Source organism: Perca fluviatilis, chromosome 22 (genome assembly GCF_010015445.1).
Source record: "Perca fluviatilis chromosome 22, GENO_Pfluv_1.0, whole genome shotgun sequence".
Taxonomy (NCBI): domain Eukaryota; kingdom Metazoa; phylum Chordata; class Actinopteri; order Perciformes; family Percidae; genus Perca; species Perca fluviatilis.
In genome coordinates, this window is record NC_053133.1 from 8,915,827 (window position 1) to 8,940,271 (window position 24,445).

The 24,445-nt window shown below is 40.7% G+C and overlaps 1 protein-coding gene across 2 annotated transcripts in view; it reads left to right on the forward strand.

Moving 5' to 3' along the window:
* Positions 1–24,445, forward strand: part of abca4a (ATP-binding cassette, sub-family A (ABC1), member 4a) — a 43,277-nt gene that overhangs the window by 2,563 nt on the left and 16,269 nt on the right. For both annotated transcript variants that reach the window (XM_039790269.1, XM_039790270.1), the window contains exons 6-17: positions 2,609–2,736; positions 3,502–3,699; positions 10,865–10,954; positions 13,178–13,412; positions 14,034–14,173; positions 16,707–16,823; positions 18,746–18,943; positions 21,359–21,564; positions 21,647–21,823; positions 22,249–22,471; positions 23,290–23,511; positions 23,908–24,112. In XM_039790269.1, coding sequence (XP_039646203.1) covers positions 2,609–2,736; positions 3,502–3,699; positions 10,865–10,954; positions 13,178–13,412; positions 14,034–14,173; positions 16,707–16,823; positions 18,746–18,943; positions 21,359–21,564; positions 21,647–21,823; positions 22,249–22,471; positions 23,290–23,511; positions 23,908–24,112 — 2,139 coding nt within the window. The remainder of the gene's footprint in view (positions 1–2,608; positions 2,737–3,501; positions 3,700–10,864; positions 10,955–13,177; positions 13,413–14,033; positions 14,174–16,706; positions 16,824–18,745; positions 18,944–21,358; positions 21,565–21,646; positions 21,824–22,248; positions 22,472–23,289; positions 23,512–23,907; positions 24,113–24,445) is intronic.

Below are 24,445 nucleotides of genomic sequence, written 5' to 3' on the forward strand. Positions count from 1 at the left end.
GCCCATGACGTAAGCTGCTTACTTTCACCAGCAACATGTTATTTATTTGGTGGGAAAGCAATTCACGTGCCCTCCATCCATGCTCCGCTCTCCATGAGAACATAGAAGCACTTATTCCATCTCAAGGGACACCATGCAAACAATTCTCTTTTCATGTCAACATATATGTGCTTACAGTCTATACAGCATGTTCCCCGCAAAATAAACCTTTATAATGGGAGAGGAATGAGGCTGAGTGCATTCCAGCCTGTGAATGGTTTGGTTGCTCTCTATGCTGCTACTGTAGTGGAGAAATATGTAGATGGACTAACAGAGCTAACAGAGATATGGATCCACATTCAACATGTGAGGCCCGGGAAAGAAAATTGAATCATGTTGACAACCAAGTTATGTAATTGTAAATGACTTACACAGAAAATGTTTGAGTGGATGTGTGCGTTTCATGTGCAAGGCCCTTGATTATGAGAAAGTGTGTGTGTATGTGTGTGTCCAATATATGTGTGCATGCACCTGTGTCCATGGGTCTATAGGTGTATATGCCCCATAATTATATAGCCCAAAAGAAAGTTCCTTTCAGCACAACACTGTGGCCAGCCAGACTCGGACGCCTGGGGCGATATGGTCTGTTTCTCTGACGGAACATAAAGCTTTCAGTTATTGCCGTTAGCATCGTTATCACCCGGCGCTGGAGTTTGTGCTGGCAGGGTTCGGATTGTTGTAAGTTATGGCATAATAATGGCAGGCTGCTGGCTAACTGTGGATGTGTGTGTCGCTGGGGCTGTTGTCCGGTGTCATCCCGAGTGAAGTCCCTTAGCGGCGGGCAGTGAGGCAGAAAAACCAGGGTGGGATAGACAGCTAACGTTAACGCTAGTTGGCGAACTTACTTGTGGGTAAGCCCAGTGCTGTTTAACGTTAACTTTGCCTTGATCAAAACAATTATACCTAAAATAACTTCATGAGCGTGTTGAACTGAAGTGTATCAATAAATAAGGTCTCTGTTCTATTACTGCGTTGTAAGTGGCATGTAATCAATGACAAAATTATGCTGTGTGGCAGAAAGCAAGATGTATTACGGTGACAGAGTATTATTCTTTCTGTGAAATTGTATGATTTACAAATACTTTCGAAGGTATCATCTGGGTTCCTTGTTTTGACGGAAGTTAGAAGAACCAGAGGGGTCAAAGGTTTTATGACGCCACTGACAGGCTACTAAAGGAAACGTCCCGTGTCATTAAAATTAAATAACAGATTTTTCTGGGTTGAAACATTGTTGGAAACATTTGGGTTAGTGTAAGTACACAACTCAACAAAATACTGCATATAACATAGGTATTGTCGTTTTTAGACATTTTAATGCAGAAATGTTACGTATTGTACCTTTAAATACACTTATTAACTCAATTGATAACCACTCTCCTATCTGTCCGTCAAATATTAGGCTACAGCCGGTTAGCTTAATTTAGCATAAAGCCTTAAAGCAGGGGGAAACGCCAACAACCAGCACCTCTAAAACGAACGTGTCATATCTTTTCCATACAAGAATCAAAGTGTACATGTGACTTTTGTGTCAGTGATCAGTGCGTCACAAATGTTCACTTGGTTTGCGTAACCTCACTACAAAAACAAGAAGTTACCATCAACAGAGAGGGTATGATTTTGTAATGCGTTATGTTGGCTAACTGGTCTGTTAGATATGATACTTGTTTCTTACCACCTTCTTGGATAGAAACTTGTAAAAACTTTTCGATGTACATCCCATACTTTCTTTGGGCTTTTCAAATCAATATTTCCTCCTTTCCTCTCCCTTTCTTGATTTTTTTTGGTTTCCATTGGGTGAATAAGAACATCGTCACAAGGCGAGTCAATCTAGGGCTCAACCTGGATGCAGGCCACACCAGCTCTTTGCTAGGCACAGCAAACTTTATTCATGCACAGACACGCCACAATAATGAGACAGTGCAGAGGGGGAATGTCTTCATCCTGTGTTACTATCCTTGTAATGCAACAGATTTGTCACAACTTGCCCAAAATATGTGCAACGAAATATCCAGATTTCTTCTACTGCCTGACAATAGAGTGTGACAATAAAGTGTACTTTTGTGGAGCACAGACAACAAGAGTCTGGGTAAATTCTCATTTTGGTGACTGTAAGTGATCTCCTGTTGTTCTGACGTACACAATCATTCAAGTGTAGGGTTGGGTACCGAAACCCGGTTCCACTGTGGAACCGGTTCCTACGCAACCGGTAGGAATTGGACCGGATTAGAACGAAAATTTCGGTTTCACTTAATGTGTTGACTGAAATATTTTCCCTCAGTCGCTCCAAAACGGATGTAAAAATATCACACTTTCTCTGTAGTCTACCATTAGCTAGCTACCGTAAATGTAGGCTACTTTTAAAATGCCATATTTTGCCTCGGGGCTCACCAAAACGGACGTAAAAGCATATTAACCATTCACTTTTCAGTTTTTCAAGAATCGGTTTTAGGAATCGGAATTGTTTTAAAAGTACCGTTTTGGCATCAGAATCGTAAAAATCCAAACAATACCCAACCCTATTCAAGTGCCACTTTTTAGTTACACAAACCATCTCTGTCTCTCGATGTAGGCCGAGGAGTAAAGGTGGAGGCTATCCTTAAGGACGATGAGACTGTGACATCATTCCTGCTGAGAGACATTCCTCTGACAGAGTCTGTGGTGTATCAGCTAGTCAATGCCCAAATCAGGCCTGAACAGGTACACACACGCTCTCACACACACACACACACACACACACACACACACACACACACACACACACACACACACACACACACACACACACACACACACACACACACACACACACACACACACACACACAAACACACACACACACACACACACGATAGGGTTGAATAAGGATAAAATGTGTCATTAATTGAATCATTGCTTTCTTGACAGGATGTGAAGTACAAATGAGTCATCGACTTTGAATGAGCTTTGAAAGATAGTATAATCGGTGTTCACATCTGTAGTTTCACAATTCATTCCACTTCATTGTACATGTCATCCATTCATCAATCCCCTATAGTCTCTTTTTATTCTTGGGGGCTCCTATCCCAGCATGCATTACTGGACAGCTCAATTTATTCACAAGCAAATACATTCCCATCCGTATTACACAAATGGGCTATTTGGAGTTTCCACCTAACATAACGTGATAATCTAAGAGCCAGCTGATGGAATAGATTCACAATATGCATTATGACATTATAAAGAAAACAACACAAAACATATATTTTATATTCATTGAGTTAGAGGGCTCTGTACATTTCCACTTTGTCTAACTCTTTGGTTTTGGAAGCCATTATGATGCAGAAAACAGAATAAAAAATGCGGACCTGTGAAGTTCCATAACAGACATCATGGTGTAATCTACCAAATCTAAATGCCTAATTTAAGCCTTATTTGAATTCAACCTAACCCATACATCACATGTCCACTGACACTTCTTCCCAGTTTGCCTTTGGGGTCCCTGCCTTGCATTTAAAGGACATTGCCTGCAGCCTGACCCTGCTGGAGAGATTCCTCATCTTCCCCAGCCGCAGAGGACTCTTCGCTGTTCGCAATGCTATGTGCGTCCTTACCCCACAACGGCTACAGATCATTGAGGACAAATTCTACGCCAATGTCGACTTTTTCAAGCTCTTCAGGCTGGTCAGTGTTTGCTGGGATGTTAGCAACACAATGTACATAGCAATTTTGAAAGCTATTGCAGATTAAACCAATTCTTTCAATAGTTACCGTCAGTAGGTTGTGGATATGTGCCAAGGCTCACTGCTAAAAGCTACTGCCTATTAATTAATGGTTTAACCATTTTAACATCTAAAAAATGCAATCAAAACTCCAATCTGCCATAATTAAAGTGGGACCCCCTTGACATAATTTGGCAGAGTTATCCATTATTTAGTTTATGAATAGGAAAGGTTAGTATAGAGCGGTGGTTGGATGAGTCTCATTTGGGGTGTTGGCATGTTTATTAGCATATTTGCAAAGTTCTTCAATGGCTATTCACAAAAGGCTAAGCCAGCTGTATGGCTGTAGGGCTTGAGGTTAAGCTGGCGTAAGGAAATATAGTATTTGGCAGGCTATGACATTTGCAAAATAGCTATCAAGTGGTGTCATGGTAAGTGTTAACTTTTTTTTAACACAGTATGTGTCTGATTAATGCATTCATCTTGTTGACAAGTTCATTTGGACTGTTTTTTAAGTGATGAAAACAGGCCAATGAAAATAAATCTCATCATTTTGGAAATTGAAAATGCCACATTCATTTCAGGAAACCTATTTAGGCTTTTAATTGACAAATAATAGTATATTACAATATTTTCATGGTCTACATTTTACAGTCATGTCTGACTGTACAACATACTGATGAACCTACTATTTTAGAGTAAACATAATTGAATGATATCATCATACAGCTCATATTTAGTGCGTTCAGTGTATTAGGTCATTCAATTCAATTCAATTTTATTTATAGTATCAAATCATAACATAAGTTATCTCGAGACACTTTACAGATAGAGTAGGTCTAGACCACACTCTATAATTTACAAAGCCCCAACAATTCCAACAGTTCCAGTAATTCCCTCAAGAGCAAGCAGTGCGACAGTGGCGAGGAAAAACTCCCTCTTGGGAAGAAACCTTGGACAGACCCAGGCTCTTGGTAGGCGGTGTCTGACGAGCTGGTTGGGGGTGTGATGAACAGTGGAGATAGTAGTCACATTAATAATGGAACAGTGACTGGATGTAGCGGGAAGCTGCAGGGTTCAGCAGGACGCAGCATGACATTGCAGGGCATCACTGAGTTCAGCAGGGAGTGCAGCAGGACCACGGCGACAGCTGCGACCAGGATCTTGGTGCCAACGTTCTCCAAGGAAATACGCTGGGGGAAAAAAGCATAAGGACTCCGGGGAGTAAACTCCCCAGAAGCTAGGATTAGTAACTTTAGTAACTTAGTAATTTCTGGGACGGGCTGCACACAAATAGTAATAGTAATAGTAATAGTAACAGTAATAGAAAGGGAGAGGAGAGAGCAGCTCAGTGTGTCAAAGGAAGGAAGTCCCCCGGCAGTCTAGAACTATAACAGCGTAACTATAACAGGTAACTAAGAGAGACAGGTCATAAGGAGAGGTAGCTTTTTCGGGCTTAGAACTCTCCCCCTGCCGGATCTGGCTTGGCTGGCCTGCCTCCCTCTACTTTGTTATGTATTATTAATCTAACAATTATGAAGAGAAGCAGTTGGGCCAGTTAGGTGAACACTGCAACTCCTCACTCCCTAACTATAAGCTTTATCAAATAGGAGAGTTTTAAGTTCATTCTTGAATGAGGTGACAGTTTCTGCCCCCCGAACCCAGATCGGGAGCTGGTTCCATAGGAGAGGAGCCTGATAACTGAAGGCTCTAGCTCCCATTCTACTTTTAGAGACTCTAGGTACCACCAGTAACTCTGCATTCTGGGAGCGCAGTGCTCTAGTGGGACAATAGGGTATTAGGAGCTCTTCTAGATATGATGGTGCTAGACCATTTAGAGCTTTGTAGGTCAAGAGAAGGACTTTAAACTCAATCCTGGATTCAACAGGAAGCCAATGCAGAGAAGCTAATACAGGAGAAATATGATCTCTTTTCTTAGTTCTTGTGAGAACACGCTGCAGCATTCTGGATCAGCTGGAGAGTCTTAAGAGACTTATTTGAGCAACCTGACAGTAGGGAATTGCAATAGTCCAGCCTGGAAGTAACAAATGCATGGACTTAGTTTTTCAGCGTCGTTTTTTGAGACAGGATATTCCTAATTTTGGCAATGTTACGAAGATGAAAAAAGGCTGTTCTTGAGGTTTGTTTTAGATTGGCATTAAAGGATATATCCTGATCAAAGATAACTCCTAAAAATTTTCTAACAGTGGTGCTGGAGGCCAGGGCAACACCATCCAGAGTAGCTATATCTTTAGATAATGAAGTTCGAGGTGTTTAGGGCCCAGCACAATAATCTCAGTTTTGTTAGGGTTTAACATCAGAAAATTATAGGTCATCCAGGATTTTATATCCTTAATGCACGCTTGAAATTTAGCTAGCTGACTGGTTTCGTCTGGTTTGATTGACAAGTATAATTGGGTGTCATCCGCATAACAGTGAAAGTTAATTGAGTGTTTTCTAATAATATTGCCTAGAGGAAGCATATATAAGGAGAATAGAATTGGTCCAAGCACTGAGCCTTGAGGAACCCCATGGCTAACTTTAGCGTACTTGGAGGATTTATCATTAACATTCACAAATTGAGATCGATCAGAGAAATAGGACCTAAACCAACTCAGAGCAATTCCTTTAATGCCAACCAAGTGTTCCAATCTCTGTAACAGGATTGAATGGTCAATAGTGTCAAATGCAGCACTACGATCTAGTAAAACAAGAATGGAGACAAGACCTTTGTCTGCAGCAGTTAAAAGGTTGTTAGTAATTTTCACCAGTGCCGTCTCTGTGCTATGATTCTTTCTAAATCCTGATTGAAAGTCATCAAATAAACTATTGCTATGTAGAAAATCACATAACTGATTAGCAACCACCTTCTCAAGGATCTTGGATAGAAAGGGAAGGTTAGATATAGGTCTATAGTTTGCTAAGACCTCAGGATCCAGGGTGGTTTTTTTCAGAAGAGGTTTTATCACAGCTACTTTAAATGACTGTGGTACATAACCTGTTAATAGAGACATATTGATCATATCTAGTAATGAGGTGTTAACCACAGGTAATGCTTCTTTGAGTAGTCTCGTTGGGATGGGGTCCAAGAGACAGGTAGATGGCTTAGCTGAGGATATCTTTAACATTAATTGTTGAAGGTCTATAGGATAAAAGCAGTCTAAGTATATGTCGAGACTAGTCTCTATTTCTAACGACTCTGCGTTTAAATGTGAACCGTTAGAAGTTGAGTGTAAAAGGTGATGAATTTTATCTCTAATTGTTGTAATTTTATCATTGAAGAAGCTCATGAAGTCATCACTACTCAGAGCTAGAGGAATAGATGGCTCAGTAGAGCTGTGGCTATCTGTCAGCCTGGCGACAGTGCTGAAAAGAAACCTTGGGTTGTTCTTGTTTTCTTCTATTAGTGATGAGTAATAGTCTGATCTGGCCTTTCTTAGGGCCTTCCTATAGGTTTTGAGACTTTCTTGCCAATCCAAACGAGATTCTTCCACCTTGGTGGAACGCCACTTACATTCGAGGTTTCGCGAGATTTGTTTTAATTTGCGAGTTTGAGAGTTATACCAAGGTGCTAGTTTCCTTTGCTTCATCATCTTCTTTTTCAGGGGAGCAACGGAGTTCAAGGTCGTCCGTAGGCATGTCGTAACACCGTCTACAAATGCATCAATTTGAGAGGGACTGAGGTTAACATACAGGTCCTCTGTTATGTTAAGGGCAGACATAGAGTCGAATGCTGTAGGAATATCTTCTTTAAATGTAGCTATAGCACTGTCAGATAAGCATCTGGTGTAGGAGCTTTTATCTAATTTAATATAATCAGGTAGTAAGAATTTGAAAGTGGATTAAAGAATGATCTGATAATACCGAATTCTGCGTAAAATATTATTAAATCCTCAATTTCAATACCATATGCCAGCACAAGGTCGAGGGTGTGGTTAAAACAGTGTGTCGCCTTGGTGCACACTCTGACTGAAACCGATTGAATCCAGTAATGAGTTGAAAGCAGTACTAAGGCTGTCATTGTCAACGTCCACATGGATATTAAAATCACCTACAAGAAGTACTTACTGATTTAAGGACTAAACATGATAAAAACTCTGAGAATTCAGATAAAAATTCAGAATACGGACCTGGAGCCCTGTAAATAACAACGAATATAATTGGCTGTAATGTTTTCCATTTTGGATGTTGAAGATTAAGAACAAGACTTTCAAATGAGTTATAATGTAATTTAGGTTTAGGAGTAATTAACAGGCTTGCATCAAAGATGGCTGCAACTCCCCTCCTCGGCCTGAGCCTCTAGGAATTTGAGTATTAATATGGCTGGGAGGAGTGGCTTCATTTAGACTAACATAGTCTTCATGGCCCAGCCAGGTTTCAGTAAGACAAAATAAATCAATGTTATTATCTGATATCAACTCGTTTACCAATACTGCTTTAGAAGACAGAGATCTAATATTTAATAGTCCACATCTAATTTTCCTATTTTGTTCTATTGCAGTCGTTTTTAATTCCAATTAGGTTGTTAAGTATGGCGCATCTTTTGTTTACCTTTGATTTAACCGATCTGAGCCGGGGGGACAGACACCGTGCTTATTAGACTATGAGTGGGCGACTGCTAACGGAAGCACAGAGGGCGCGTAGCACTGCACCTCTGATTACTAATATCAAACTTGGGTTGTCATGGTTTATGTCTGATAAATTCGTTCAGATTTTTGATATGAGAGCGGCACCGTCCCAGGTGGGATGAATGCCGTCTCTCTCAATCAGACCAGGCTTTCCCCAGAACGCCCTCCAGTTATTCACATAGCCCACATCATTAGCTGGGCACCACCCCGACAACCAGCGGTGGAAGGATGACGTACGGCTGTACATTTCATCATTGGTCAGGTTTGGCAGGGGTCCAGAGAAAACTACTGAGTCCGACATTGTCTTTGCGTATGCACAAAGTGACTCAACATTCACTTTAGTGATCTCCGATTTACGACCATTACCACCTAGGCTACGTGAAGTATGATCTTACTGTATTTACGGTTCTTTTTTGCCAGCAGCTTTAGATGGGTTTCTATATCGCCCGCTCCAGCCCCAGGGACACATATGACCGTTGCAGCATATATGACACATATGACACATATCATGGTTGCAGCTCATGTCTGACTTCACATCAGCAGTTTGTGCTTAAACAACACCTGGATCAAAACTTACAGGCCTATCATATAATCAACAATCAACAGCTGGTAGTATTTTTATAAGGGCTCTGACTCACAGGATGGGACAAATGTTTCTCAGGGAAAAGCAAGTTGGTTTTGTGTCTAAATTAAATAAAGTATACCACAGTACAGCATTCTCCTGGAATGTTAAAGAACGCAATTGTGTAGAGTTTAGATTCATTTTCTAGATTCATTTTAATTTCAAAAAGGCAAGAATATTTTAAATATATAAAATAAATATTACCATGCATTAACATGTTGTAGTGTTGTATAGAAATTATTATATATGTAAAGTGGTTATACTATTATTTTTTGTTAAAAAACACAACCATAATCTGTAACTACAAATAACTGGATTACAGTATACAATACAGCAAACAACTCAACATTTAAAACTGCAAACATAACAAAATTGCCTCCAAAAAGGAATTAACTCAGTTAACACTTAGTTGAAGAAATTGATGGGAAGACCTTGTAACCTTTAAGCAGGACATATTTAGAGACTTAATTAAGAGTGTGATGCCGCTCTGCCAACATGCTTCAAATAGGTATGGAAGAAGTGCAACAGCTATGAGCATTAGCTGAGCAGGCCGACGTGGTTCTGTGTAATTGGCTTAGTGAAGGGACACTCCTCTCTTTAGTAATCACAAGACACTTAGAGTTAACATGGGTCACAATGAGACAGACAGACAACAATGGCTGACCTCTGCCTCATCTTCATTCAGGGACAATCACATGGGACTGGGCCAAGTGAGTTTAGTCGTCTGTCTGTCTCTGTCTTGTGCTTTACCAGCGGAAAGCTGAAATGCTTTTTGCCTAAATGTCCTCATTTAATCCACATTGTTGAATTGTGTTTAGTTTATAAATCCAATACCTTTCTCTGTGGAAACAGCTTTGCTATACCCCACAATGCATTCACATAATGACACACCATGGCATACTCAAGATTCTTAGAGCCAATAGCAGTCTTATGCTCGGCAGTTCTCAATTTTAGAGCTCATTTAGTATATATAGTATACATACACCAGATCGCAGGGATGTTTCAGTATATTGATAACGTAAGTGCTACTGCAGTTTATAAATGACTGGATTTAGAATATCTTCCCCAAAATCATTTGCATCAGTGGAGTTTGAGCAGTGAGCACAGTGACAAAAGCCAGCAGATTGAGATGGTGCCCGAGTGGACAATGGAGGTTTGGAAAGAAAAGGATGGACTAGATTGTCTTTAACGCTATGTGCTCATCTGAATGAAGTTAGTGGGTGTTCGGAAAAGATTGCCTTCAAAGATAAAATGCTTTGGAGGACGTGCCAATGTTGTTATAAAGCGAACTCTTGAGGAAGTTGGGAATATCTGTCTGTGCTCACTGCTCCCTGATAGGCTGAATCTATATTTGTAATAGGGACGGATGTCTCCTCTGGCAGTTCTGTGTCTTGGCCTCGTGCTGCTTCCTGCAACCTTTAGCCTATTGTGTTGTGAGCTGGCTAGAAGATCTCTAGGCAAACCAGCAGATCCTCAAGAGAAAGTAGTGCCCAGCAGATATACAGTAGAAGATATAACATATTGATGATGACGGCAATTTTCAGGTGAATAAGATGTCTATGTCACGGCATCTGTTTGAATTGCTTTAGAGCACAAAGACACGTTGCTTTATGGCACAAAATACAAGACAGGACTTAATTTATGTACACTATGAATTTGAATACTTTTAACTTGAAACCATGCAGATTGCAGACTGCATATTGGCTGTTATCAAGGCTGGTATCATCTTATCCTTTTTGCTGATCAAAACAAAGTGACGCCAGGAAGGGGGGATATTAGGAACGTCCTGTGTGTCAGGGTTTATGGGAAATGTGGTGTTCATTTTGAGAAACCGAAAACTATTCATATTAAAATAATACATTTGTGTTTCTCTCCAGCTTCCTCTTGTGCTCGACAATCACTCTGAAGGCATTGATATTCAGCTGTGGGTACGGGTCGTCTCTGCTGTCTCGGACAAACTGCGAGAGGTAAAGGCATGGTTCAGTCTATTCGAAAGTTCACCGCCCTGCTATATTTAGCTGTCAGGAAACACTTGCTTCCTCTTGCCTGAGTTTTTACGCAAACACAGAAAGTAGGGGGGGGGGGGATATCATTTAGTGCGTATGAGGAAGGCTAAATCCGGAACAGGCCTCTTTAGCCTCCAAAACAGATACATCATCATTATGGGACCATCCCAATGGAAACAACACTGAGGCTGCAAGAAAAGGTGAAGCCTCCAGATGTGGAAAAGGTTAAACACCAGTGGTGACTGAATGATCTGTTTGTCTTTCTCTCACTGACATTGAGTCCATGCACATTCTCATTCTTTTGCTTGGATTAACCCCATGTTTTTACTTCTGTGAAGTGCCTCGCTGCTTGCCTAAGATAGTTCATCTTGGCCACTATTACATGAGTTTTATGCAATGGAGAAAGGATTATTAGGAGCATCTTTTAAATTTCACGTTTATGAAATTATCTAATCGACCAATCACATGGCAACTGCTTCAGTGCATTTAGGGGTGTGGTCCAGGTCTAGACAATCTCCTGAAATCCAAACTGAATGTCAGAATGGGAAAGAAAGGTGATCTAAGCAAGTTTGAGCGTGGCATGGAATGTTGCCTGGTCTGAGGAGTCTCGATTTCTGTTGAGACATTCAGATGGTAGAGTCAGAATTTGGCGCAAACAGAATGAGAACATGGATCCGTCATGCCTTGTTACCACTGTGCAGGCTGGTGGTGCTGGTGGTGTAATGATGTGGGGGATGTTTTCTTGGCACACTTTAGGCCCTTTAGTACCAACTGGGCATCGTTTAAATGCCACAGCCTACCTGAGCATTGTTTCTGACCATGTCCATCCCTTTATGACCACCATGGACCCATCCTCTGATGGCTACTTCCAGCAGGATAATGCACCATGTCACAAAGCTCGAATAATTTCAAATTGGTTTCTTGAACGTGACAATGAGTTCACTGTACTAAAATGGCCCCCACAGTCACCAGATCTCAACCCAATAAAACATCTTTGGGATGTGGTGGAACGGGAGCTTCGTGCCATGGATGTGCATCCCGCAAATCTCCATCAACTGCAAGATGCTATCCTATCAATATGGGCCAACATTTCTAAAGAATGCTTCCAGCACCTTGTTGAATCAATGCCACGAAGAATTAAGGCAGTTGTGAAGGTGAAAGGGGGTCAAACACGGTATTAGTAGGGTGTTCCTAATAATGCTTTAGGTGAGTGTATTTGTGCAACTGTAATTACCATGTGATTTGTGGTGTACCTGTATTTTAAACATTCAGTGTACGTGAGTGTGTGGAAATATTGCTTTGTTTGTTGCGGATGTTTCCATGGGATATTTAGTGTCGCTGACAGTCTGACATCCTGTTGGCAAGACACTTGCCTTTGTCTGACCATAGACAGTCTGTAGTCGAGACAGACAACGTGAAACCACAAAATAAAAAAAGAACTGTGACCAAACAAAGAACGTAATTATATTTTCAGGTAGCATTGTGTCACTGTCCTGTAAATACCACGTATCTCCAAAATATCAACAAGAGCCTCATTTACAGCTTTGTGACATTGCATTTTTTACACAAGTGGGGTGTAGTTAGGAATTTAGTTAAGACTTTTTCTCAACTTATAAAAAATCTGTAAAATTCAAAATCGAGAAATTTGGAAGATACACAGCGACATTAGGTACACAAAAAGGCTTTAGGTACTGTTGACTGTATTTTTTAAGGTTAAATAAATATTGTAAATAAAGGCATAGCATCAGGGTGAGCTCACCCTTGCACATTTGATCAATTCTATGCATACGGTTCCTTCATCAGGTAAACATCATGCAAATATACAAGTTTGTTCTCTTATTGTTATCAGCCAGAGGTGCTAATCAGAGCGGTAGCAAATTACCCAACTTTGAATTGAAATCAGAGACTGCAATCAGGAACAAAACATATGCTCCAAAGTTAATAAATGTCCAAAGTACAGTTTTGTACTTTGGTGCTCCAGTGTCAGTCACCTTAAAATGTCTATGAGGAAATGAATAACACATTTACTTATAAAACCCTGGGCACCCAAAATAACTCCTCATCATCGACTCATATCACTGCTTAACATATCTTTAACATAACAACTGTTATGCTGTGTTACATCTCAAAGCCAACACTTCTGTTCTTACTGAATCGCTGTTTTTCCTTCCTATCTCTCCACAGTTGTACCAGAGGAATAGCTCCAGGGAGCTTCTCCAGCTCATGACTCCTCTCTTCCAGAATAATCTGTCCTTCAGGCAGGTGATGGCCGCTGCTTCCAGCCTGGTATGTGGCTACACTGAGGGCGCTTTTTCCCGAGTCACTTCCTTTAACTGGTACGAGGACAATAACTACAAAGCCTTCCTGGGCATCAGCAGCGGCAGGGCACGGGGCCACTACACATACGACAACAGCACCAGTGAGTAGACCAGATATTAGAGCAGGCATTGTCTCAAGCTGTTTGAGCTGTCTGTTGTACTTCAAACCAAGGGCCTTGTTCTTGAGAATAGATCAATGCCTCAGCCCTTTTTTGGAGTAACCCATTTTTTTTTTTATTTTGTGTTAAATATCAGTGAATCTCCAGAGATAGTATGACAAACTCACTGGGTTTCTACACTATAACTTGAATTACCTCTGCCAAGAAAGTGTGATTTCAGTCCCACTTGTGTTAGTTTGCAAGATATCTCAAAACCCCAACCTTTGAATGCAATTTAGTGGAAGTTTAGGCCATATGCAAAAAAAAGAAAAGAATGTTAAGTTGATGCAGATCTTAATCTAGAAAAATCACCATAAAGCCATTTCCTAATCCTGTTATGGCTTGTACATTCTGGCCCCTTTAGGAAATGCGTCAGGAGCAAACGTTTTTCCTTTTCTAGGAATTCCTTCTTTCAAGATGGATGACTGTTAGTATTTTTACAATACTGTTTATTTTTTTCACCTACAAATACCATCCAATCGTCATCCCACCAGTATGGTACATAGTACATTTGGATGAGCTTAAAAACAATGTAACCATTTCCCATATTGTCTTTCCCTGCAGCTCCTTTCTGCAATGATCTGATGAAAGAGATGGAGTCCAACCCTGCCACCAGGATTGTGTGGAACTCTGTCAAGCCCATGGTGATGGGACAGATCCTTTACGCCCCTGACTCACCTGCTGTCAGGAAGATCATACGAAATGTAAGCACTTGGTGGAGGCATTTAATCAACGCATGGTGTAGAACCATGGTTTCATACATTTAAGATAGTGGAAATCAAACTCTTAACCCTGTTCATACAAAATTCCAGCCAGCGAGTTATTTTGTTAGCATTCTTCAAGTATATTATTTTTATACTCTATTGCTGATTCAATCAACACAATATTCTTTTATCAAGTTTCTAATAGAGAAGACATGTTGCTAGATAGCGACAGAACTGGGTAGTTGGCAGGATCATTGAACAAACAAAGAGAAACATTGCATCTACTAAGACACAAAGAATTTCACAGATTAGCAGCTTTTCAATGATTTCTGCACTGAATTCCCACTTGCTTAATCTTACAATTTCTGTTACTCCATGACATCCGTATCTCTGATTTTCTTTGGGGCAAGCAAACCTACTGCAGTGAACAATCCCTATAAAGGGGATCAGCTTTTCTCATGTCATGTCCAGCCCTTTGTATCTAGATGTAGATATGTGATGGTCAAAGCCCTTCGGGGGGGGGGGCAGCAGTCATGGATGGCTTGGTTGCAATGGAAGAACACAGGCTGATCGGCTGTGGTGACTACCACACAGTCGACTGGCGCCATGGCTTTTTCAGTGTTATGTAAGCAGCAGTAAGAGTTCGTCCTGAAAGACGTGTGATCACACACACACAAAGAGACACACACATTTGTGTTTCCTCTTTCCTGACCTTTAATGCCCTCTTTGGTTCCCTCTTCCTTTAGATTGGGATCTTAATTGCAATAATGATTAAGGGGTTAATCCTATACTTTACCAGACCAAAAACATGGCCTCTATACAGGCTCTTTGTTTTCTTCCTCTTAACTCTGTCATGCATCAGTGTGTTTCAGAAGCAACTCAAAGTGAAGCACCACTAATTTAAACATATGTTTTCACGCTTTATGTGACTGCTCTTGTGTAATGATGAGCTATGCAGGTCTTACCTGCATCCTGCCATCACTACTTATAATGTTATAAATAGTTCTAATAATATAATCACTGTTACAATGCATTGTAATGTGATTATTCTAAGTGGTCGTTGGGTGCTTCAAGTGAATTAATTAAATTTGAAATGACAAGCTGGTTATAAGTCACTATGTGGTCATTGTTTGATTTAAGTAAAGTGAATGTTATTAAGTCTATGCAAGAACAACACACCAAACGTTTAATGGGTCATAACAGAAATTGAGTACTCATATTTACACAACCTTTTGATGATGAACAACTTAATGATGGGCATTTCGCTGATCATGTAATGTTTCTCCAGAAAATTCAATTGACTTAAATTATAGATACTACCTACAACAATTTATACTTTACCTGTAGCTGTATAAAACGGCTCATAACAGACAATAAACTGAGTACTGGTAAGGTACTCCAATTAAACCCAACTATATGATAGACATTTACATTTCACTAATGTAATGTTTCTCCCAAACTTTATACTCACTCTAACACTAAATTGACCCCAATATAGATAATACGACCTATAAGAATTAGAATATACTGTCATTGTTGCAAAAAAGTATTATGATACTTGATGAGTGTGTATAACTATAATTACACAGTGCTATAAGCAGATTATCACGCATTATTATTACATTATGTGTACTGTATAATGCATTATAGACATAGGCGTCATAGAAACTGTTAGCAAATGGTGTAATAGAGATTTTTACCCAGGAAATTCAGAATACCCCACATCTTGACCAATTCCAAGATTCCTCCACTGCCCCCTTGAAGAAATCCCCCTCGAGGAAACCACCCGGTCCTCCTCCTGCTTTTGCCTAATGTTTTAAACTGCCTCGGGGGATGAGGAAGCACTCACTTGTGGGAACCTGACTGGGATTCACTGGGCAGGCTGAATGCATTCGGCCAGTTGTCACCAACAGCCTCCATTGTCACCCCGGCTCCATTGTCCCCATTGTCACCCAAAATCAGACACACACAAGAGGAAGGCGTTTAATTGGGTGTACTCTTGAGCGCTTTCATCCCCCACTGCACATGACTGAATACTGAAATAGCCAGCCTTTGGTATCTGCCACACAAAGCACTGTACCCACACACCATCCAGGGTTTTAAAGATAAGCGTGCAGTAAATATTTGGCGATTTGGCACAGAGGGCATTTGTTGCACATTTGCTGCTATCTGAACAGGCCCGCGGGAATTCTTTGTGTGAGAATGTGTGTGTTGCCTTTGCAAAGCCTGTTTTCACAGAGAGTTTCATGTGGGAATGGTATGTAGCAGTAGATTAGAAGAACTGCGACAATGTGTGTGAGATTCTGAATGTCGTGTGCACATGTGCACGCATATACATGGGTGGATTTGAAGTTTAGGATTTTATTTCTTCTATACATGACTGCAAAATGTTTTTTTTTGCATTTGTTACGATATTTCTGAATGGTGTGCACCCAGATATTTGTGCATTTGGGAGAATAGTTGTGTGTGCATGTCCTTCCAATTTTGATAGACCAACCACTCACACACATAAACACTTCTATCTCTCCTGCAGGCAAACATGACATTTGAGGAACTGGAGAGGCTGAGGACGATGGGGAAGGCCTGGGAGGAAGTGGCTCCTCAGATCTGGGCTTTTTTCCAGGATGGAGTCCAAGTCAACATGATCCGGGTAGGACAGCAATATACTGTAGTGTGACTGAATAATTAGGTTTAAACAGTACACTGTCAGTAATGAGGACATGTATGAAGTAAGTGCATCAAATCATGTGTTTGTGGTCGAAACTCCTTTAATATGCAACTAAATATTGGAAGAGCAAATAAGCAAAAGATTGCTTGCACATCACTGCATTTAATCCCTTTAAGGTAACAGCTGACCTATACCAGCCCTACTGTGCCTAATACAGCAGATATGATCAGGATCTACCTTTGTGTTGCCATTCAGCTGACATCCAATGCCAAACAATTGTCCCTTTGAATGAAGTGATTAATGATGTTGTTATTTTATCCTCCTTTTCCTCATTGAACATTTTTGCTGAGGTCACAGGAGTTCACAAAGTTTCCTACTTGAATACAGAACCATATCAATAGCTCTTCCCTTTCCATATATCGCCCTCTGTCTACTAGGGCTGCTTGATCATGGAAAAAAATATAATCACAATTATTTCGGTCAATATTAAAATCATGATAATTTAACGCGCTTACTCGTAGACTTCTGGAAATATGTTGTAGTTATTGAACTTAAAAAACAGTGGAAAAAGTTAAATAAATCAACAGTAAAAAAAACACAACTGTGAAATTTGCCTTAATACTTTTCCTATTTCAACTTTTTTTTTTCATTCAGAACACAAGAGAAAATAAGAGTTTAAACATAATGAGCTAAATCATTGGGAGCCTAAATCATAATCAAGTAATAATCAATGTAATCCTATGGGGCAATAATGAACTGTTAAAGGTCCTATGACATGCTCCTTTTGGATGTTATTATATAGACCTTAGTGGTCCCCTAATACTGCATCTGAAGTCTCTTTCCCGAAATTCGGCCTTGGTGCAGAATTACAGCCACTAGAGCCAGTCCCACAATGAGCTTCCCTTAGTATGTGCCATTTCTGTGTCTGTAGCTATTGAGGAGGAGAGAGGAGGGGCAAGGTGGAGGGTGGGGGTGTGGCCTTGACCAACTGCCACTTTGCTTGTTTTCAAGCCATGATGTCTCTCTCTCATGGGTGGGCCAAATTCTCTGGGCGGGCAAAGCAGAGAAAGGGGAGGTAACCTTGCTCCTTATGACCTCATAAGGAGCAGATTCCAGATTGGCCCATCTGAGCTTTCATTTTCTCAAAGGCAGAGCAGGATACCCAGGGCTCGGTCTACACATATTGCCATTTCTAGTCACTGGGGGACAATAGGCAGGCTGGGGGAACTCATATTAATGTTAAAAAACCTCATAAAGTGAAATTTTCATGGCATGGGACTTAAATTGTTATCATAGGTGTCTGACTACATTATGGAAAGATGGAGAAGTTGCTGTTATCTTGCCATGCTTTCGTGTGTAACTTACTGATGCCAGGTCAACACCGTAACTTTAGCTAATAGCATTAGCTTACCTCCACTCTGTCTGCAGCTCTCCACTCTTGGAACAGCATTTTTCTTCAGGAAAATGTGGTTTGTTATAGAATTTCTTCTCCTCTTTGGCTGGCAGTAGTCATCCATGCTTAAAATGGTCACTGCAGACCCAATGGTCTGCAAAGGGCAGCGTATGACAAGAAGAGTTAGGATCTATTTTTAGCTGTAGCACATAGCCACAACTAGTCACTTAGACACAAATGCATGGGAAAAAAGGGTCCAGGTTGAATAACAATGAAATTCCCCTTTGACTACCTTTCCTCTTCTAGCCTTTTTCTATAACAGACAAATCTAATAACAATGTAAATGCTTTGACTGAGTTGATTCTTTTGCATGTGTTGCTTTTTCTTTCCTATTTCCTTTTGGTTTTCTTGGGTTATGAAATGTGTATTGTGTTCCTACTGGTGTCTTAGCAACATCTTCCTTAAAGGAAAAACACCAAGGGTAAATAAAGCCTACTTCCTCTTGTGTCAGGACACCATCTGCAATCCATCGGTGATGGATTTCATTGACAGGAGTCTAGAGGAGGCGCCGTTCTCCTCCAAACACATCCTTAACTTCCTGTACAACGGGTCACCAGAGGAACGTCCAGACGACGTGCCTGATTTTGACTGGCGAGACATCTTCAACCTCACTGACCGGGTCATTCGGATGCTCAACCAATATGGGGATGTGAGTTGACATCACTAAAAGACAGCATTTTAGCATTTGCTTCATCTTGTAGAAGGCGTTATTTGCCTCTCAAATACCATTGCCTGGATTTTGAGGAATGTATGTCAGCATGCAGAACTACAGTATACTGAAAAGGGAAAGGGGGCTCCACATCTCTTTAGATGTAAATAAGGTGTCAGGATTGTTTGTACTAACTTATCTCAATGGGCTCTGACAGCTAGAATGTGAACTGTTTTTCCACATTTCTCTCCACCTGAGATGTCAAGTTCTAGGACAGGCCTATTCATGAAATAATCCAATTAAGCACAGGTCTTGTTGATTTCAATACCTTGGTTGGCTAATCACTATGTGCCCAATACCACTCTCAAAGTGATGTGAGCATTTAGATAAGTTGGCTCTGCAATTTGTCCGCCCGTCCAGAGACATGGAAATCTTCCCAGGTGGGCGAGAGCCAGAGCAACAAACTAGCTGTCGAGTCTCTTTTGTTTACTGCTGATGGAGTGGAGGGTAAAAGAAAAACAGAAAAAAACATCACAAACCTTCTCTTGTGAAGGCCCTGCACATTTAGTAGACCAATGCAATTTGAAATCACCCCTTTCCATGCGAAGGCTAATCGGGATGAGAGGCCTACCACACGGGGGGCACCTTGGGGCATGGCTGGTTGGATGGTTGGTGCTCTTTGTTTTTGTCCAAGTTGAAGCTTACAGCACTTGAGTGTGACAGGGAGAGTGGGAACGCGAAAAAAAAAAAAATTATTGAGGCCGATTAGCTACAGCTGTCACTCCATCCACCATCCTTTATAAAGCGACAACAATGACCGTGGGCTTCATGGCTGGTTGGCTGCACGTTGGTGGTATGCATGTGTGTCTCACCACAGTGGGGCTGCAGTGTATCTGGGCAATTTAAGGGTCGGTCTCTGAATAATTTGTTGGGTGTGTTTAGTGTACATTGTGTCTGTAAATGCATATATGCATGTATTTTGGATGCAGGCTTGTTTGTTTTGGGGTTTGGGGGGTATCTGTGAATGGGATCTCAGGGGTAAATTGTTGTTTTGGAGTGTTTCCTTTTGGATCAGGTCCCTCTCTATTGGCATTAGCCTACAGTGAATGGCTATATCAGACACGCTTTGCAGGGAAGAGACAACCACTTCTGAAGCTTCTTTGCAAATGTGGCTGCAACGTGTGGTTCATAGTGACTTGAGCCAATACTGGCGACTCTGGGCTTTTCACAATTTTAGCCATGCTAGGAATGGCAATGTCAGTCTATTGGCCGGTAAGTCTACTTTTGTCCAGACTAAAATATCTCAATAACTATAGAAATGCATTGCCATTCACTGTTGTACAAACATTCATGGTCCCGAGAGGATGAATCCATGATGACTTTCTGTAGCGCCACCAGCAGGTCAAAATTTCTACTTATCCAGTTAAATATTTCAACATCTACTGGATGGATGGGCATACAATTTTGTACAGACATTCATATTTATCCTATTGACTTTTGTGATCCTCTGACCTTTCTAGCGCCACCATGATGTCTACATTTTTGGCTGAAATCTTTTGGCAAAATTATGGATTTATTATCGTGCAATTTGGAACAGACATTTATGTTCCCCTCAGGATAAATTGTAATCAGATCAAACTCTAAACGTATCCAATCTCACCTGTACTTTGCTTTTAGTGGTAATTAGCAAATGTTAGCATGATAACACGCTAAAGTAAGATAGTGAATATGGCAAACATTCTACCTGCTTAACATCAGCATGTTAGCATTGCCATTGTCAGTACACGTACACAGTACTGACATTGGCATTTAGCTTAAAGCATTACTGTGGCCACAGTGCAGTTTCACAGAGCCACTACCATGGCTGTTTGAAACAATATAGGCTGCTGACCCATGGTTTAGCTCAATTCTAAGAGCAAAGAAATTACCACTGAGGGCATTTTGAGGTATTTTTTCTGAATACCATAAGAAAAGATGTTTCACATGCAATACAATCATATCAGTTTACTGATACTATACTGATACAAATACTTATCAAAGTGTTAATAGCTACTGTAACGGTTTTTAATCAGATTAATTGGCAACATGTTTGACTTATCAAGGTAAGCAATGTGTCTAAAATGTTTTGAGAAGTACTTTTGATTCCTGGATTCTCTACCCCTCTGGCTACAATTATGCTACAGTGTATGTGAAAATAAAGGTAATACTACTACTACTACTACAGTAAGCTCAAGTAAGTGACGTAAAAGGAAACTGATCTTGCAGTTAACTTTCAAAGTGAAATCCAATATTCTGTTAAACAGAGAGCACTTAAACTTTTGTTTGGCTGGTGTTCCGCTTATGCCCAGGCATTATCCTTGTCTAACACCTTTCCATTTATTTTGGTCTCTCCGTTGTTCATTCTCCCTCACTCAGTGTGTGCTCCTGGATAAGTTTGTGGCTGTGCATGACGAGGACGCCGTCACTTATCGGGCCTTGGACCTGTTGGAGGACAGCAAGTTCTGGGCGGGCCTTGTCTTCGTAGATATGCACCCTTGGACCACCAATGTCCCGCCTCATGTTAAGTTCAAGATCCGTATGGATATTGATGCAGTGGAGCGCACCAATAAGGTCAAAGACAGGTTAGAATCAAAGTCAAGTGTAAATGATGGGTTTAGTTAATTGGTGATACATTTAAAAACTAAATATGTGTGTGTTGCTCAGGTATTGGGACCCTGGCCCCAGAGCCGATCCAATGGATGACTTCCGCTATGTTTGGGGCGGCTTTGCTTACCTCCAAGATATAATAGAGCATGGGATTATCAAGACTCAGACTGGAAAGGAATGGCCACTGGGTGTTTATCTACAGCAGATGCCCTACCCTTGTTATGTGGATGATCTGTAAGTGGAACATATGATCATATAGTAGCTTTAAACAAAGTTCAATCACATTAAACATCCATAGCAGAATTCATTGTTGACTTTCTTTCATTTGATTTTGAAGTTACAGTTATGATTTAGCATTACGCTACTTAGATAACTTCTTTTTTTTTGGTGGTAAACATGATAGATTGTGAGACTCACACAAGCAAAGAGCTGTGAGCTTTGTTTTAAATGAGACATTTTTCCTGCTTTTTTTTCTTTGAAAAACTTTTCAAAGACTTTTATGTGATAATTATCTGAGGTGTGTTTTAGCTGGCCTATCTCAAGGGCCAGTCAGCCATCTTGTTTTAAATTGTGAGAATCACACAATTCTGGTTCCCGTTTAAATAACTGTCCTTCTCTTCCATCTCCCAACTTCCTTTGCCTTCCCCTTCTCTGTCCAGCTTCATGCTGACATTGAACCGCTGTTTCCCCATCTTCATGGTACTGGCCTGGGTCTACTCTGTGTCCATGATAGTCAAGAGTATTGTCCTGGAGAAGGAACTCCGCCTGAAGGAGACCCTGAAGGCCATGGGGGTCACCAACGGTGTCATCTGGTCCACCTGGTTCATTGACAGCTTCCTCATGATGGGCACTAGCACCGCTCTCCTCACCGTCATTATCATAGTAAGGAAGGCTTTTTCAAAAAGCTTATAAAGATCCTCATTCCTGCACAATTTACTTTGTCTTATACAAAAAAAAAGGTTTGGACCGAATACCTGATGGGGCCCAAGTGGGTAGAACACTTTGATAATGCAAAGTATGCAGTATTTGAATGCAGTGCATGTCTCTAAACATTAACTTCTCTGGATATAAATGTCACTGAGTTTTACTGTGAATCATTACCAGATCTTTTCCCTTGATATAGTAATGGCTCACTGGTTGCATACTTATGAATCATTAATGAAGGAACTGTCAATACCATGACATCATGGGAATTATGTCAACAGCTTTGCAGGAATGGGTTTCTGGATAATAATTAACACTTGTACCACTGTAAAAGTCACAAGTCTCTCTTGGAGTCAGCCAGTGGCTCAGCTGACATGCTGTCGTAAGATGGGCTGTTGTGACCTCTAGTGGATCATAGTTGTATAGAAATGATTTATACCAAGATTACCCAAATAATGTCTACTGTATATTGCATGTCACCAATGTAGTATTTATTAGCCCTTATTTCACATGAAATCTACTTTTAAATTCTGTTTAACATACATAGGTTTCTATATTTTTCAAATATGTTTTGGTAAAATTGTGTCTCTTTCACTTCCCCTACCAACTTTTTTGTTTGGTTCTCTACATTAATCCCTATGCCCTTCTCCTTGATCCACAGTATGTATGCGTTCTTGTCTGGACAACAAGTCATTCTCCTACAGTATTCCTATGCCGATTCAGTGCATGCTAATTAAAGGTATCACTCTGTGTGTTTCTCTGTCTCTGGCCTACAGGGAGGTAGGGTACTGAACTACAGCAACAGCGTCATCCTCTTCCTTTTTTTGCTCACCTTCACTACGGCTACCATCATGCAATGCTTCCTCCTCAGTGTCTTCTTCAACCAGGCCAACCTGGCAGCTGCCTGCTGCGGCATTGTTTACTTCGCCCTTTACCTCCCGCACATCTTCTGCTTCGCCTGGCAAGACCGCATCACCAAGGACATGAAGATCTTGGTGGTGGGTGTCACATCACAGAATCTGCCTCTATCAAGCGAGCATGCTTCAAATAATAACATTGCTACTGTGTATACTGTCATTATTGAATTTTAGCTACAGCACAGGATGTGTTCAGAATCTCTTCAGAATTCTTGACTCCTCCCACTTATACTATCAGATATAGGACCTGATTTTGAGATTTTACAAACCATTTTGTTGTTGTTGTTGTTGTTGTTGTTGTTTCTTATTTGTATCACAGACCTATTAGATCCCAAGGAGCCAAAGCATTATAATGAATCAAACTCCAGACTAAAAGTGACACAATGTACACTTCATGGTCCCATTTTCAGTTAAAACACTGAATAAGTTACGTTTATTCAGTGACTGTGGTTGAAGGACTGTTGGCTTTCCCCTCAGAGTCTGCTGTCCCAAGTGGCTTTTGGCTTTGGGACGGAGTACCTGTCCCGGTACGAAGAGCAAGGCGTGGGTCTGCAGTGGGACAACATCCAGACCAGCCCTCTGGAGGGGGACGAGTTCAGCTTTCTCACCTCCATCTGCATGATGGGCCTGGACACTGTGCTGTATGCTGTGCTGGCCTGGTACCTGGACAATGTCTTCCCTGGTCAGTGTGTTAGAGAGAAGTGTATGACAACTTTTGCTTTCAAAACAAATACTAATTTTGATTTGATTTTGATTGTTTCCAGTTTTGTAAAATGTGAGGATTTTTCTGAATTGAGTACCTTTGCTTTTAATACTTTAAGTACATTTTCCTGATGATACTTACATACTTTTACTTTAGTAACATTTTCAATGCACAACTTAATGGTAACACAGTATTTTTACATTGTGGTATTAGTATTTTACTTAAGTTAAGGATCTGAATACTTCTTCCACCACTGGATTTATTCACGTATTCACTATAGCTCATGTATGTTTTTTTTCTTCTGTTTTTATT